Raw genomic sequence first — 15,271 nt, forward strand, 5'->3', positions numbered from 1 at the left:
TGGGGGGCCCCTAACTTTTTTAGGTAGGGGGCCCCCCTGGCCCCTAACTTTGAAAATCTATTTCTCAGCCTGATGGTCTTAATCATAATTGTTATCTGGATTTTACAAACGCATACTATAGACCTTTTTTATGACAAAGGCCGATTTGTCTGATTATACCCTTGATTTGTAAATCTAAAAGCCTTCAGTGCCTGTATTTTGACCTTTATTTGGTTAAAAATGTACTTTCAAAACCTAAATGTGCCAAAAATAGTAGACTACTACTTTATTAGTTTGTACAAGTCTTAAATTATCCTAGTCAATTTGACCCTGACATACTAAGATAAGATAAGCCCTTTATTTGTCCCACAATGGGGAAATTCCACTGTTGCAACAGAAGCAAATGATAATTTGTAAAAAAAAACATAACTTATAAAAAACTCTTATAGAAAAGCTCTTATAAAACTTATGTAAAAAACCTCTTAAACTTAATTAAAAAATATTAATAATAACAATAGTAACACTCTTATTTACAGCTGTTATATGGACAGAGAATATATCTCTTAAAAGGGTCACTAGTCGCCGCCCTTGTACACGTTTGTCCGTTCTTGACTGTTATTTCTGACTCTTTATCCGTGTGCGGCCGTAACCACTGACCCTTTTGTCCCTCGTTTGTGCAGCTGCGTCAGCGGTGGGCAGGACCGGGTTTTCTCTGAACTGGCCCGGTTTATGCCCAGGGACCACTCTCTGGAGGACGAGGTGGACCGGGCGCTGGAGGAGCTGCAGGACGACGACCTCTCCACCTACTTCAACCAGGACCTGGGTACGATGTCGCTCCTGTTGTTGTGACATTTACCTTTTAAAGCGAGGCGAAAAACTGTGACGTGTAGTAGTAGCAACGGTGTTCCTTTTGTGTTTCCTCAGACGCTGTTTTCAATCTTCAGGAAGAAAGGAAAAAAGTAACTTGGTCCGACAAAGAGACTGTTCTGCTGCTGGAGATCTGGGGCGATCCACAGGTTTGGCTTTGTTATTTTATGTCCTTTATCAAATGTCTTCCTTTAGATATGTTTTGAATACATTTGTGTGTACATACACCTCCACCAGGCTTGATGTTTTTTATTTATTCATCAGTGTCATATAGTTTAAAATTCACACTGAGACACTCTTGCATCTCAGAACTCTTACTTGGAAACTCTGTTAACCTATCAGTACATGGAGTAACTCACGTTCAGACATTGATTTAGAACTCACAAATGTACCAGCAATAAAACTCTGGGGTTTTAAATTAGCTAAATTGGAGCCTTGTTTTGGTTGATTTGAGCACAGTCCTGCTTTATGTTATTTGAGTTGAGCCGTTACAGCAAATAAACTGTAATGACTTGCTCCTGGTTTTTCCGACTCTCACTCCGAGAAGGACTGGAACGCAGCATAATTTGAGTGGTTCATGAGAAAAAATATCCCGATATTTACGATTATTGAACATCAGTGGAATACTTCATTTTTAACTGTCACGATTATTATATTTTGGTTCATACGATTATATTGTGACCTGAATAAACATGACGAAAATAATCTTAACACTGATACACTCTTGATTTTTGTTTGTTTTGTTTTATCCCTGGCTTGGTTTCATTTGACACTTGTAGGTTCAACAGGACCTGAAGCGCTTCCCCCACAACACTCCCGTCTACAACGAGATCGCAGAGAAGTTGGCGGCCTGTGGTTACCGTCGCAGCGCTGACCAGTGCTACACGCGGATCAAACGCCTTAAAGCTCTGTATCGCAACTGCCTGGAGAGGTACGGAGCTGAGTCTTACTTTAGACCAGGGCGACGGGTTTGTCTTCGAGGGCCAGTGTCACAGGGCCCGACCGCCACCGTTACCCGCACGGTTCTGTTAAATATCGGCTAGTTAATCTTCTTTCAAATGTTCTGATATCGTAGCTTTTAGTGAATCTGTACCATCGTATGTGTTTGGCGTCCGAAAGAGGCGTAACTCACCAGTGGTTTTGTCTGTGCCAAATATAAACAAATGTCACGATATAGAGAATTTGATCTTGATCACGAAAGCTTTTCTGTTTTCTAATAAACCTTTACTTTTCAATTCCAGATTAGAGAAAGGAGGGGACAAACCCGATTTTAAATTCTACAACATCCTGGAGAAGATCCTGGGCAGCCAGCCGTCGACATCTTCAACGCCATCAACGCCTTCGACCAAAGTAGTGGACGCCATGGAAATATCTGAAGACTCCAACAGCAACTCAGTGCCTGAAATGGGTAAAGACAGCTCCCGTGTGTCCTCATTTTACAGTTAGAACTTTGAATCTTGATGGGATTCCCTCATTTAAAATAATCTTCCTAAAGGGGTGTTTTGTTTGAATAAACTTGCAAATGTAGTCAGTCTCTTTTATTCCAAAGTAACAATGAATCTTAATGATCGTGCGTAGTCCTATTACAGTAATTGTATTTTAATAATTGTAATCTGTATCTAGACTCTAAAACACTTATGAAAAGACCTTTTATAACAAAGACAATGTCACTATTGAAACCAAATGTAAAAAAAAAAAAAGAGAGAGATTTTAATCAATAATACACTTATTATTTTACACTTATATTCTATATCAAGAAGCCTTCAGTCACCACATTTCAAAATGCATTTGGTTGATAATGTATTTAAATAATATAAATTTGCAATGGAAATAACCATTGAGTACCGGTATTAGAAAAAATTATCGCTGACTCGTCAATTTCTAAAAAAAAACACTTATGTTTGAATTGTCATCTTCTTGTAATGCCTGAAGATCATCCGTGTTTTAAGTACTAACACCTTCACCAGACTCATTCTGATCCACAGCTAATCGACTTGGCCATTAGCAGCCATTGTGTTTGCTTAGTTAAAGTTGATTCACTCCTGAGGAAACCACTAAATGGAGACCTTGAGCCATTTTCAGTTGTTTTGTGTTTTGACGTTTCACGTGCAAGATGATTGCAGGGCTGCAATAATAATAATAATATCACAAATATATAAATATATCATCATAACACCAAGATGCTCCATCTATTTTTAAATGAACATTTTGAAATGCTTTGTTGTTACAAATAAGGACATTAAATTAACAAAACAATGAACTACATGCTGACTGAAAAGATATAGATTAATCAACTAATCATGACAGGTCGACTTAAAAAAATTATCGTGCTTTTATTATCACATTATTTTATGGACTAGACTGACTGAAACTCTAGACTGGATGATGCGTTTTATCACAATGAGGCGTTTATTAAATCAAAATGTCTAAAGATTATTAAACTGCCTCTGATTTTCATGAATAATACGCCTTATTTGTGAATATTCTCAATCTAGAAGCCTTCATTCCGCATTTGTCAGCCTTTATTTGGATGATAATGCATTTAAAAAGTTGTGGTGTTCCAACAGAATTAATAATTTGACTTGTCGACTACTAAAATAATCGTCAGCTGCAGCGCTAAGATAGCGATGTTCCCACAAAGCCCTCAGACGCTTGTATTTTCTTTCAGATGGATTGAGTTCGTGCGCAGAGATCGGACAGTGGTCTGACGTGGAGGTCCGGACGCTGATTGACATCTGGGCCGAGGAGGAGGTGAAAAAGTCTCTCACGGGGGAAGTTCAAAACGGGCAAATGTACTCGAATATAATCGAGAAGATGGTGTCTCTCGGCTTCTCCAAAACCTATGACCAGTGCTGCCTAAAAGTCCAAGAACTGCGGAGCAACTTCCACCAGTGCTACGAAAGAAAGAAGTAAGAATGATCCGCTCCGTCTCGTGTCAGAAGTTTTCTACTGCTGTTTTGAATCACTGAAATGTGGCTGGTTTTTAGGGCTGGTAAAGCGGTGGAATACAGGTTTTATGATCAACTGGAGCCGACACTCGGACCTTTGATGGAAGATGCCGACGAAAAGGATGACGAGGGAGAAAACCGTCCAGGTGCAGTTCAGATATCGACACACGCACATGAATTGAAGCGGTTTGAAAGCGTCAAAAGATTGTCTGAGTAATGGACAAAAAAGCTGAAATAATAAAGCCTTGATCCAATCAGACAAAAGTTGTACAACGATGCATTTCTGTGTGAACCCAAGGATTATGGTGTTATTGAGAGATTAGGAAGTTTAGCTAATTTCTTAATTATGTTTTCGCTATGACAACATTAAGATGTATAGCTTTTATACATTTGTCATGCTTTTATTTTGTAACATTTATTCGATTAGTTGCTGCTACATTTACCGTGACTTGCTTTACTCGAGTAGTAGTGAACTGTTGGACATTTTTCCCCAAACACTTGTCTTATTGGTCAGTCTCTGGTCTTTTCTTTCACTGTGGCTGCGCCGTGATACGATAGAGTGGTTTGAGTGACACACAGAGGATTTAGAGGGCTATGCAGGAGGGTCTCGCTGATATTGAAGTTTCAGTTTGCCTCATCAGTCGCATTCAGCTCACTGGCATTCATTCATACGATTACACATACCATTTTTAAACCACACTCGCCCGCTCCCGACCCGCTCCGAGTGGCTGAGACCGCGATTCGATTTGCAATTTATCTTCTAGTCATAGGATTCTGTTCAGGGTTAACATGCTACAAACTACTACAAGACTTGCATGTATTTCAGAGTTTTTTTATGTATCTTTTCAGAACAAAAAACAACAACACACCAATTACAAAAATAATAATAGTTAATTAAAAAAAATAGATCAGGACCAGAGAAAATACAAGATGGAATTGGAAAATAAGAGAGTGGCATCCAAAAAAGAGTGTTGGAATACTACGGCCTAAATAACTGTCCCATTGTTTTTTATTGTTTTTAAAATTTGTCTATTTTCAAGTTGAGTCCATAAGTTATTTTTTCCATTGTGCATTTGTCTGTTATGATATTGGTCCAGTCCTGAATTGTCTGAGCGTTTTTTGTGAGAGCTTTCTTCACTTCTTCTTCTGCCAGGAGTATGTTCCAAAGATATCCATCCATTGTGTCCACAGCAGGGGTTTTGAGGCCAACGTACATTATTCCAAAATCAGAGCATGTTTGTACAGATCTAAACTATAGTGGGAAGTTTTTTGGCAGAATTAAACAGGATATTTTGTTGTTCGGGCAAATCTTTGCCATTTTCTAATTGGGTCTGTCCGATTCGATTGCAATTATTCTTTCAGCCCTAATCCATGAATATGTGAGTCAAGTAGGAGTAAAATATGGGTTCTGAAAACTACTCTGAGAAGCACAATGTGTTTAAAACATTACTCAGGCTCAAGAAAACTGTCATATGAATGTTTTGTTGTTTTTCTCCTCGTTCAAACGTTCCCTCCACAGCGGCCGACAGCGTGAGCTCTGTCTGGAGAGAACCCGAGACCATCGCGTTCCTCCAGATCTGGGCGGGGGACGACATGCAGCAAAACCTCAAGTCCTCTTTTCGAACCGGACGGATCTACGCTGAAATATCTGACAAAATGTCCACGTTGGGCTACCACAAGAGCGCCGAGCAGTGCCACGACCACATCACCAAACTCAAGAAGAACTACAGGCGCTACTGCAGGTTTGTATGTGAACGGCGTCGGGCCGCTGCAGGCCAACAGGAAAATTTTGAGATATCAATTTGCCAGTTTACTTAAAATAATGTAAGAAAAAATGCATTTAAAGTTAAAAAAAAAATCTAGATGCTCTTGTATTATGTATAAAAGTTTTTCATTCTATAATATTTTCATATAAAAATAAGGCATTGCTCATATTTGGGACATATGAAGCTGAAAAATGGACAGAGCCAGGTTTAGATTCCCCATTTCATTTAGTTGACCTATTGGACATAAAAAAATTACAGAAGAGATGTCTGATTTAGTATTTGAGAACAAATGTTACATCAAAATTCTGATTTTGTTTCATTTTTAGCCTGTTTTATTAGTTTAAACTAATAAAACAGGCTTTGAATTAGACAGAATTGGACAAATCCTTCTGTACAATTTGTCATAATCTTGCCACGTACGATTGTAAAGTTTGGTGTGGTGGAGCTACTTTAAGAGCTCATTTTTGTGGGGAAAAATGCTTTTGGAGAGAACTTCTTAAATTACGAAGATGAACTAGATAAGAACGGACAATCATGTGTCTGCGCCTATGATTTCTGGTGTTTTTCATATATTGTACCATGAAAAGGTCCCAGATAAATTGGCCTGTTATTTCGAGTCAACATTGGATCTAACTTGAGTTTACGGTGTGCATTTCCAGAGGCGGCTCGCGCAGGACGGTGTTCCCTTACCTCCACATCATGGCTCCAGTTCTCGGAGGTTTGGGATTTTCTGCTGACGCCGAAGCTTCAGCTGTTTTTGACTCCAACCAAGACGTCTTCATGGACAAAGACCAGGATGTCTGTATGTGAACCTTAGTTTGGATTCATTTTGTTGTGCATGTGCATTTTTTAAAAAGGGATTAACAGTCTCTTTGAGTTCTCAAATTGGCAAAAAATACTCTATTATTCATTTAACTTAACAGTAATGCTAACAGCTACTAGCCTGCTCACTGCGCACACCGGCAGTGCTCATTGACGACAAGCCGGCAGCATTTAGCCGTCTGATTTTTGACCTGTTGGGGTGTTACTCTGCTTCTTCAACAAAAAAAAATACCAATACATATCCAGTGATCAGATGTTATATTAAGATAAGATAATCCTTTAATGTCCACACAAGGGGAAATTTCGTTGTTACAACGCAGTAGAACAGGAGGAAAGGACAGATTATAGGAAGTTTCAAAACACACTCTTAATAGAACTCTTATGAACAAAAACAAAAAAAACTCTTATTAACAAAACTCCTCTCCTATCTTAATAGGGAATGGAGGGGGGAAATAAAATAAAATAGATAAATAAAAATACAAAATAAAGATAACAATCAGATAATAATAATAAAATAATGATAATAGAATAAAATAAAAAATAAAGTAAAAATAGCTAGCACAAGACTAGGTAATACTATTATGTGTTGTTTGTGTGGTTTTAGACGAGCAGCCGTCCACGAGTCAGCTTCTATCAGACCAGAGCAAGAAGGCCACGTGGTCGGACCAGGAGACCCGACTCCTGCTGAAGATCTGGGGCGAGGACCGGATCCAGCACGCACTAAAGGGCTCCCTGAAGAACCGTCACGTATATGACCACATCTCCACAACCCTGAGCGAGCGCGGCTTCACCCGCAGCGCAGACCAGTGCTACACGCGCATCAAACGCCTCAAGGCCGGATACCACCACGAGAAGTATGTTCCACATCACGCTCAACATTTTACTGAGTAGCGTAGCGTCGTTGCGCCAGTTTCTGCTTAAGGAGCCATTTTGAGGACTAGGGCATCAGTACAAAAAACACTCTGAAACCTGAAGATCTGGACATAATTAACCTTCATCCTTACACACACCTTTGTTTACAATTATTAGATTTCCTCAATTAATTTGAGAAATTGTGATGTCGTTTCTAATCTGTTTTCAGGGCGGACTTCAGGTATTACAAAGAGCTGGAGGAGGTTCTGCACAAACAGCCCAAAGCCAACACTTCATTTGAGGATATTCCTCTGCCAGAACTGAGCCTCCCCGACCTGACCTTCTCCGACATCTCCTTCATCGAGGACCCAGAGCCAAACAAAGGTGCGCCTCAGTTCGATCTGCTTTTGTGTTTGACAATCTGGTGCCACTGTCAACTCAGTCTTCTGGGATTTATAGAATGATGACCTTTAATTCCAAAGACTCCAATTGTATTTTTGCTTTAATAATATAGAAAAAGTATTTTATGTTAAAACTAGCGGAGACCCTTATGGAGCCAAAAGAACTACTATATATATATATATATATTTAATTCATTTTAAGGTGTAAGTTTCTTCCTGCGACCACAAACTAACCTTGAACAAATATGACATGAAAGTTAAAAAATAGTGAAACCTGAAAATAAACTACTTACTTAAAACATTAAGAATATGTATTTTATACATGAAACGTTTCAGTTTTAAAGATTTACAGAATTATTTTGTGTTTTCAGGAGTGTGGAGCGTTGACGGCGCAAAGGTGATCTGGAACGACCGAGAGACCAGAGCGCTGCTGGACATTTGGGCGAGTGAAGCCGTGCAGCAGAACCTGAAAGGCAGCACCAAGAACAAGCACATCTTTGAGCAGATCGCCAAAGCCATGCAGAGCCAGGGCTACATGCGCAGCGCCGACCAGTGCCAGAGCCGCATCAAGAGGCTCCGCGCCGGCTTCAAGGGCGCTCTCGACGGACGCAAGTGAGTCACGCGACTCTCACTTTTCACTTATCTGAGCTTTTATCCATTTTATAAATAAGATAAGATATTCCTTTATTGTCCCACATGGGGAAATTTCATTGATGCAACGCAGGTAGATACAGAAGAAAAGAACAGATCACTTTTAGGAAGTTTGAAAAACACTCTCAGTAGAAGATCTCCTATAAACAAAAACTCCCATAGACAAAACCTCCCATTTCCCAACAAGGATGGAGGGGAAAAATAATAAAGATAAAAATAAATAAATACACAAATACCATTGCATGTGATCACGACAGTAATTGCACATGAATATGTGTCACGACGGCACATGGATTGCACATGAATTTCACAGTAATTGCACATGAATCACGACAGTAATTGCACATATGACGGAATTGCACATGGTTAGGTCAGTATTTCGAGTGTTCAGGACTAATAGTGTTTGTTATAAAGTCTGACAGCAGCAGGAAGGAAAGACCTACGAAACCTTTCCTTCACACAGTGAGGGTGGATCAGTCTCTCACTGAAGCTGCTCTCCAGAGCGGACAGAGTGTCCTGCAGGGGGCGACACTCATGGTCCAGCATAGATGTGAATCTAGCCAGGACCCTTCTGTCCCCCACCTAAAACATACCTCATATCATATCATCATACACTTTTCAATGAATCCTGTAGATTTAGTGTCCTACTCCAGTCCCCACAAAGCAATTTATCTTTACATAAAATCAGGAGTGGAAAGTAACTTATTCCAAATATTCCAAATGTTTTTAGGAGTTTGTAGTTTTTTGAGTTGCCGTAATGGAGTAAAATTCTAGCCAGGTAATTGTAATAAACTTCATTTAAAATCACACTTCTTCTTGAGAACACCAAAAGTCCCAAGTATTTCTATACTAAACATGAGCATAACCAGCTCTAAGAAAACATCTGTCTAAAGGTTTAGTTAAAAAGACTGAAAATATATTAAACTAACTCGTACTTTCATGTGTACTTTTACCTAAGTACACAGTGTCAGTACAGTTTCAGTACTCCTTCTACCACTTAATGTACTTTATTTTTGCATTTTCAGAGGAGGAAGGCAGGAGACGAAGTTCTTCAGCCATTTGATGCGAGCTTTTGGAAACAAATACCTAAACTGTACAACTGAGGAGCGAGGAGGGGAGGACGGAGGTGAGAGAAAACAAACTAACACGTAATACGCCAAACTAACTTTATCTACATTGTATAACAGCGTTCCCTCGTCTGAAACACACCTGGAGTTTGTGTATTTTAGCTTCGTCCTCTCCCGTCGAGCGTCAAAAAACACTCACATTTCCCAGATTTGTGACTATTCTGCCTCATTCCCTCCGCCGCCAGTAGATGGACCGCCCGACACAAACCTCACAAATACTGTTTAAAGTCACGTGTGCTTTCTGTAGATACATTATTTTAAGTTATGAAACGGGTCATGCCAAAGCTGAGGTTCTCAAAATTATGTTTAAATGGCAATATCAGTACAAAAAAATGTAATTGTTGTCCTTTAATATTCAATAGAAGTTAAACAAAAAAAATCAGTTATAGCTCTTCTTTTTCTCATTCTGTTTTTTTTTTATTGCAGATTTTTGATACGTCTCATCACCACACAGCCATAGAGAAAACGCCTCAACCGAAGACGCGACAACACAGTTTCTTGTTTACAGGATTTCGATGAATTTTAATCTGTTCGCGCAGCTCCGATTTTAGCCTTTTTTTAAAAAAAGATTACACCGTCCGATCGGCCTTAACCTCGACGGAGACATGAGCTGACGTCCGTCCTACTAAAACGTAAGTGTTCTGCATCTCGGCGCGCGCGGGCGGCCGCATTTTGAGGAGGCGGTACTTTTTTTTTTTTAATGTACGAATTTAGAGCGGCGAAGTGTCGTATGTGCAAGTATTCAAATTTTATCTTTCTTATTTAAGTAATTATTTATATTTATTATTCATATTTGAGCTGTTTTTAAGTCGGTCTCATGCATTTCTGCCTCTGCAAAGTCAAACTATATTATTTTTATCAACATGAATACGCGTTCTCCTCGTTTCCTTGTTGCCCGAAGTCTTTCACGCTGGAGGCCTAGAATGTTCCACAGAGGGCATTAATCTTGCCCGTATCTTTAAGCGACGCTACCGTACCCGGCCCGAGTTACAGGTCAGGTCGGCAGGAAGGAGGGAGGGACCGCCGAAACTCTTAGCAATAAAAACACTAATCGATTTTGATGAAGGCAAGAGAGGATTAAAGCCATGCTGTGGGACATTCCGGACAAGGCGTTGACGGCGACCGGAACGCGGGCCGTTCACCAGAAAAGTTCCACTGTGAAAAAGTGTTCATGGTTTCTTTTTTTGTTTTTTTGCATGTTTGTCAAAGATGACACACGGAAACACAAAATGCAGTTACTTTTACCTTAATTTAAAAGCTTTGTCATCAGGAAATATTAAAATTGTGACAAACATGCAAAAAATAAGAAATTTACTACAACTACTACTACTACGACTACGAATACAAATACAACTACATGAGTAAGTAGGACTAGGGCAAACACTTTTTCACACCACTGTAAAAGCCAACTTTGTATGTGTTGATTCTGCTTTAACTTTAAAGTGCCTCTGACAGGTTTTTACTACTTTTTAATTTTTACTTTATTTGGGTGTATCTATACCTGTTTTACTTATGAATTATAGTTTTACACCAATCGAGTAGGTATTTGTGGAGAAAACGTTGAAAAATCTGTAGAAAATGTGTGGGCACCCCTGATCTAAACATTAATTCAACAAAATAAAGTCACTCTTGTTTTTTCACAGTGTTTGCTGGGTAATTTCCTAGTGTGATGTCATCAATTACAAACAGAAAGTAAAATTAGAAAACTAAAAAATGTGCTTTCTGTGATATTATTTTAATCATTTTTAGCAACCATGAATTCAAAATTATTTATCGTAACTGTATTTGAGTTCAATGAGTCGTCCGACCTGTCAAAGGCACTTTAAGAAGTTAACATGTTAATTCTACAACTTTAAAACAGGAGTTAACATTTTAATTCGGACACATATTTTTACATGTTCATTCATCATTAAAAGTGAAAACACTGGTAAAAGTTGCTCGACAATTCTCTTTATATCGACTCAAACTACCTGCTCAAAAGGGAGCTTTATCTGAATGGTTCTTGTCCTGAATGCTTTTTTAAGACCAATAAAAGGTTCACTGTTTATAACTTCTCTGAACGTGTGTGTGTTTTTACATCATTGTGTTTGAACTTTTAAACATTTTAACTCGTCCCGCTGCAGCACATTCACTAAAAATAACACACAAAATTAAAATTTGCCACGTTAAAAAAATATACATCATAAAACACATAATAGGTTAAATAATGATGAGACTGTCTCATCATAAAGGATATTTTTTTAACAATGAGAACAGTTTTCTAAACTTTTTCCAGGTAGTTTTTACACAAATAAGAAGATAATTATTTCTTTTGAGCTGACGCTTAAACCCTGAACCCCAAAGTTTGTTCTGGAGCATAAATGACTCATTAGCTGTTTTTTGTTTTGTTTTTTAATGTGATTTTTAAAAATTGTGTCATTTTAGTAAATTAATAATACACAATTCTCTTTATGCCAACGTCTTGTGTTACAAGTTACAAGTGTTACACCGCATGACATTTGAGCATTTTTCTTAAAAATACAACTGCAAAAACAAAAGTCTATTCTGACACTATGTGGATTTTTACAGAAGACATTTTTGAGTTGGATTTTAGAGATAGAAAAACATTTGGAAATTTGTTCAAAGTGGTTTTGAAATCGCGGCCACTTGGGGGCGCTATTGATGAGCAAAACTGTTGTTTGCTGTAACTGTAAAAGAAACAGAACAAAAGTTTACAAAACCTAATAAATATATTTTTCAACATGTACAAAGTTTATGCCAGAACTGCAACTAACAATTATTTTAGCAATGAATGTCAAACGCTTGTTTCTATTGTACTTTTTGAATACATTATCAACAAAATAAAGTTTGAAATATGGACTGATGGATTCTAGATGGAAGATATTTATGAAAAGTATATTATTGATTAGAATCTGAAAGTTTGTTGTTTTTTTTACATTTTTATTTAGTAATGCCACGGTTTGTGTACTCTAAAAGGCCTTTTCTTATGTGTTTTAGAGTTTGTTTGGTCCAGAGAATGATAATGCAGCTGTACAATTATTATTTTTTTCGTTGCTGCCTAAGTTTACAGTTTTCTTGAAATTAAAATTACAAACATTTAGGCCTTATTTTCTGTAGATTGTTTAGTCCTGGTTCAGTTCTGGTTTAGTCCTGAGTAACTAGTCTGTACTGGTGGGTCTCTGGGCTACAGTGTGGTTGTGTTTTACAGCTCTGACCCTTCACTCTGACCCCTCCTGGTGCAGATGAGATGTTTCCTCATCCGTGGGGGTTTTACAGTTTGTTTGAGTTTAGCTCCTGAACTCTCCTCAGGCAGTGTCCAAACATCGTAAACCCCCAGAGATCCACAACACCAGAGCTGCTGTGTGTCAACGTGACACGGGACAGGAGGAGGAGCACATCACAACCGCCTATATCACCCTGAGAGTTTAATACTGACATCTCAACAATCTATATGACCCGAAAAGTTTAATACTGACATCACAACAAACACCCCGAAGGTTTAAAAGGGACAAATCACTATCAGTACAACTGCGTGGCTATGACGAAGTCTGAGTTGCTTGAAGCCCGTTTTCATTCATTCTTTACTGCTTGTTCCAGTTTGGGGTCGCGGGTGACTTTGGGTCTTAGGTGGGTTCACACTGGACAGGGGTTCCACGCAGACTTTACAGAGTCACAGACAAACATTCACTCTCACATTCATTTACTAGGGGGTATTTAACTTTCGCATGTGTTTGAACGGAGAGAACTTACAGTAACACAGGAAGAGCATGTAAAGTCCACCCAGAGAGATCATCTGATGTTGGTCTGGCCCGGGAAACACACCCAAATGATCTCCTTATTGGGAGGCTGCCACTGCCAGCTTGAAGTCTTTAAACTCATGTAATTAAGTGTCTGCGACACTATATGTTCTTGTATTCCCATTTATTTTTCCATATCGGGATTTTTGACGCGTTTGCACTCCTTAACACTTTCACCGATTTCAATAAGTTATACCTCTTTACAATCGCTTTAACCGTCTTAGAGGTGCTATTGCTTTTGATATTTGTGGGCGGTGGCCGTGGGAGGAACCCGGAGAGAATCCACGGTAACATGGGGAAGACATGCAGACTCCACCCAGAGAGATCATGTGATTTGGTCTCGGTCTGGTCTGGGAATCGAACCCATGATCTCCTTCTTGGGAGGCAAGAGCGCTAACTGCCTCCTGCGCTAACTTGCTATCTGTGCACTTTTTCAGTATTTGCTTGCAACTCCTTAACACATTCACCGATTTCAACAAGTTATACCTCTTTATGATCACTTTCACTGTCTTAGGGGTGCTATTGCTTTTGACATTTGTACACCTTGTACTTTTTTTCAGTATTTGCAGAAGTAAATTGCCAATGCTAACGCTAACTAGCATTAGCGTTAGCATTAGCGTCTCTCTTGCTAGGTGACGGAGGTACAGGGAGGAGGAGGTGCAGCCGGGTCACCGAGGCTCTCTCTCCCTTTCTCCCTGCTCAGGTCTGCGTTCAGCACAATCTTGCAATTTGTCAGGACAAACACCTATTTGAGTCGCAAACTACGCAATCATCAACTGTGAATTACTGAGCGTCGTATGCCGCAAAGCGCAGCAGAAAACATGGACGGACGGGCGGGAAGGCGAGAGCCATCATTGCTGCTAGCGCGGCTTTAATGTAATTTGTTCAATTAAATTGGACTTTTTATCTTAAGTAGTACTACCAGTACTACTTACACACATGTAGTACTCTTACACACATGTTGTACTTTTATGCAAGAACGCAGACACTCGCAATGGCTTCAGCTATTGCACATTATCTAGTTCCCTCTGCAATGGTAAAAGACACAATAATATCAATATTTTACAACCATCCACTTCCAGGTAGTTAAATTACATTATAGTCATTACAGCAGGTAGATGGAGCCCAAACTCACTTGCTCTAGCGTTTCCTAAGGCTATGGCAAACTAATATTTTTCGTTAACTTTATACATAACATGTAAATGTGCCTTTAAAGGTGCCATAACATACTTTTTTTCTCGTTTCGTAGTCTATCCTAAGTGTATAATTGATAATGATAAGGGTTGTGCAACACCCATAACATTATAGTTAAGAAATATCACCCAGACCTTGGACCCCCTCACCAACCCGGAAATGCAAACGGCTTGGTTTGATATTCGCCCCCACCCTTGCGAAGAGCGATCTGGCTCCCCCGCCCAACCCGTGACGTAGTCTCAGCGAGAGCGTGTGTGCCCCGCCCACCCCGGAGACGGTCGGGGTGTAAACAAACTAACTCAATAATCACGTTTTCGATTCTAGCGGCGGTGAAAAACGACGGGGCCGGTCCCCTTGTGGAAAGTGATCTCAAACGTACATTATGGAGCCCCCAGTGCTTTCAGAGGCCACAAACTCCTTGGATGGGCTACACAGAGGTCGATATTTAGAAAAGCTGCGATCAATCAACTCAAATCCATATTTTATGCCTAAATCACAACTCTTCCAGATATCTCCAAGCCCACTGGTTCCATGGTTCACAAGTCCCAATTTTGATCAAAGGCTCAACGGCTGAATAAAACATGTTATTCTACAGCATTTATTCTCCGGAGCTCCAGCGCAGGCAGGCAGTGCGTGAGGCTGCATGCCCGGGGTTCGGTCACCTACTCCGGGCTAAACAGCTGTCAGCTCCGCCGCGAGCCGCTCCGTCCGCGCGCGAGTGACAACCGATAGAAGGGGAGGGGGGGATGGTGACGCGTGCCTGTGGTTATGACGCGGTCTTGCACCTACCCCCCGTCAGTTTGGAGATTCGAGGAAAGGATATAGTCTGTACTAGAGCTAAAAACTGCGGGAATCAATCAAAAAAAC

The 15,271-nt window shown here is 39.7% G+C and overlaps 1 protein-coding gene across 1 annotated transcript in view; it reads left to right on the forward strand.

Annotated features, from left to right (window-relative positions):
* LOC140368224 (uncharacterized) overlaps positions 1-11,463 on the forward strand; it is a 30,066-nt gene extending 18,603 nt beyond the window's left edge. The window contains exons 13-25 of the mRNA XM_072455176.1: positions 660-802; positions 904-995; positions 1,626-1,777; positions 2,088-2,254; positions 3,515-3,755; positions 3,834-3,940; positions 5,314-5,536; positions 6,220-6,362; positions 6,987-7,236; positions 7,464-7,618; positions 8,007-8,247; positions 9,312-9,412; positions 9,840-11,463. Of these exons, the coding sequence (XP_072311277.1) occupies positions 660-802; positions 904-995; positions 1,626-1,777; positions 2,088-2,254; positions 3,515-3,755; positions 3,834-3,940; positions 5,314-5,536; positions 6,220-6,362; positions 6,987-7,236; positions 7,464-7,618; positions 8,007-8,247; positions 9,312-9,412; positions 9,840-9,847 (2,023 nt within the window). The 3' untranslated portion in view covers positions 9,848-11,463. The remainder of the gene's footprint in view (positions 1-659; positions 803-903; positions 996-1,625; positions 1,778-2,087; positions 2,255-3,514; positions 3,756-3,833; positions 3,941-5,313; positions 5,537-6,219; positions 6,363-6,986; positions 7,237-7,463; positions 7,619-8,006; positions 8,248-9,311; positions 9,413-9,839) is intronic.
* Positions 11,464-15,271: the final 3,808 nt, after the last annotated feature.

This window comes from Eucyclogobius newberryi, unplaced genomic scaffold, assembly GCF_026437365.1.
Source record: "Eucyclogobius newberryi isolate DKJ021-1_F unplaced genomic scaffold, fEucNew1.0.hap1 SCAF_2, whole genome shotgun sequence".
NCBI classification, from domain to species: Eukaryota; Metazoa; Chordata; class Actinopteri; order Gobiiformes; family Gobiidae; genus Eucyclogobius; species Eucyclogobius newberryi.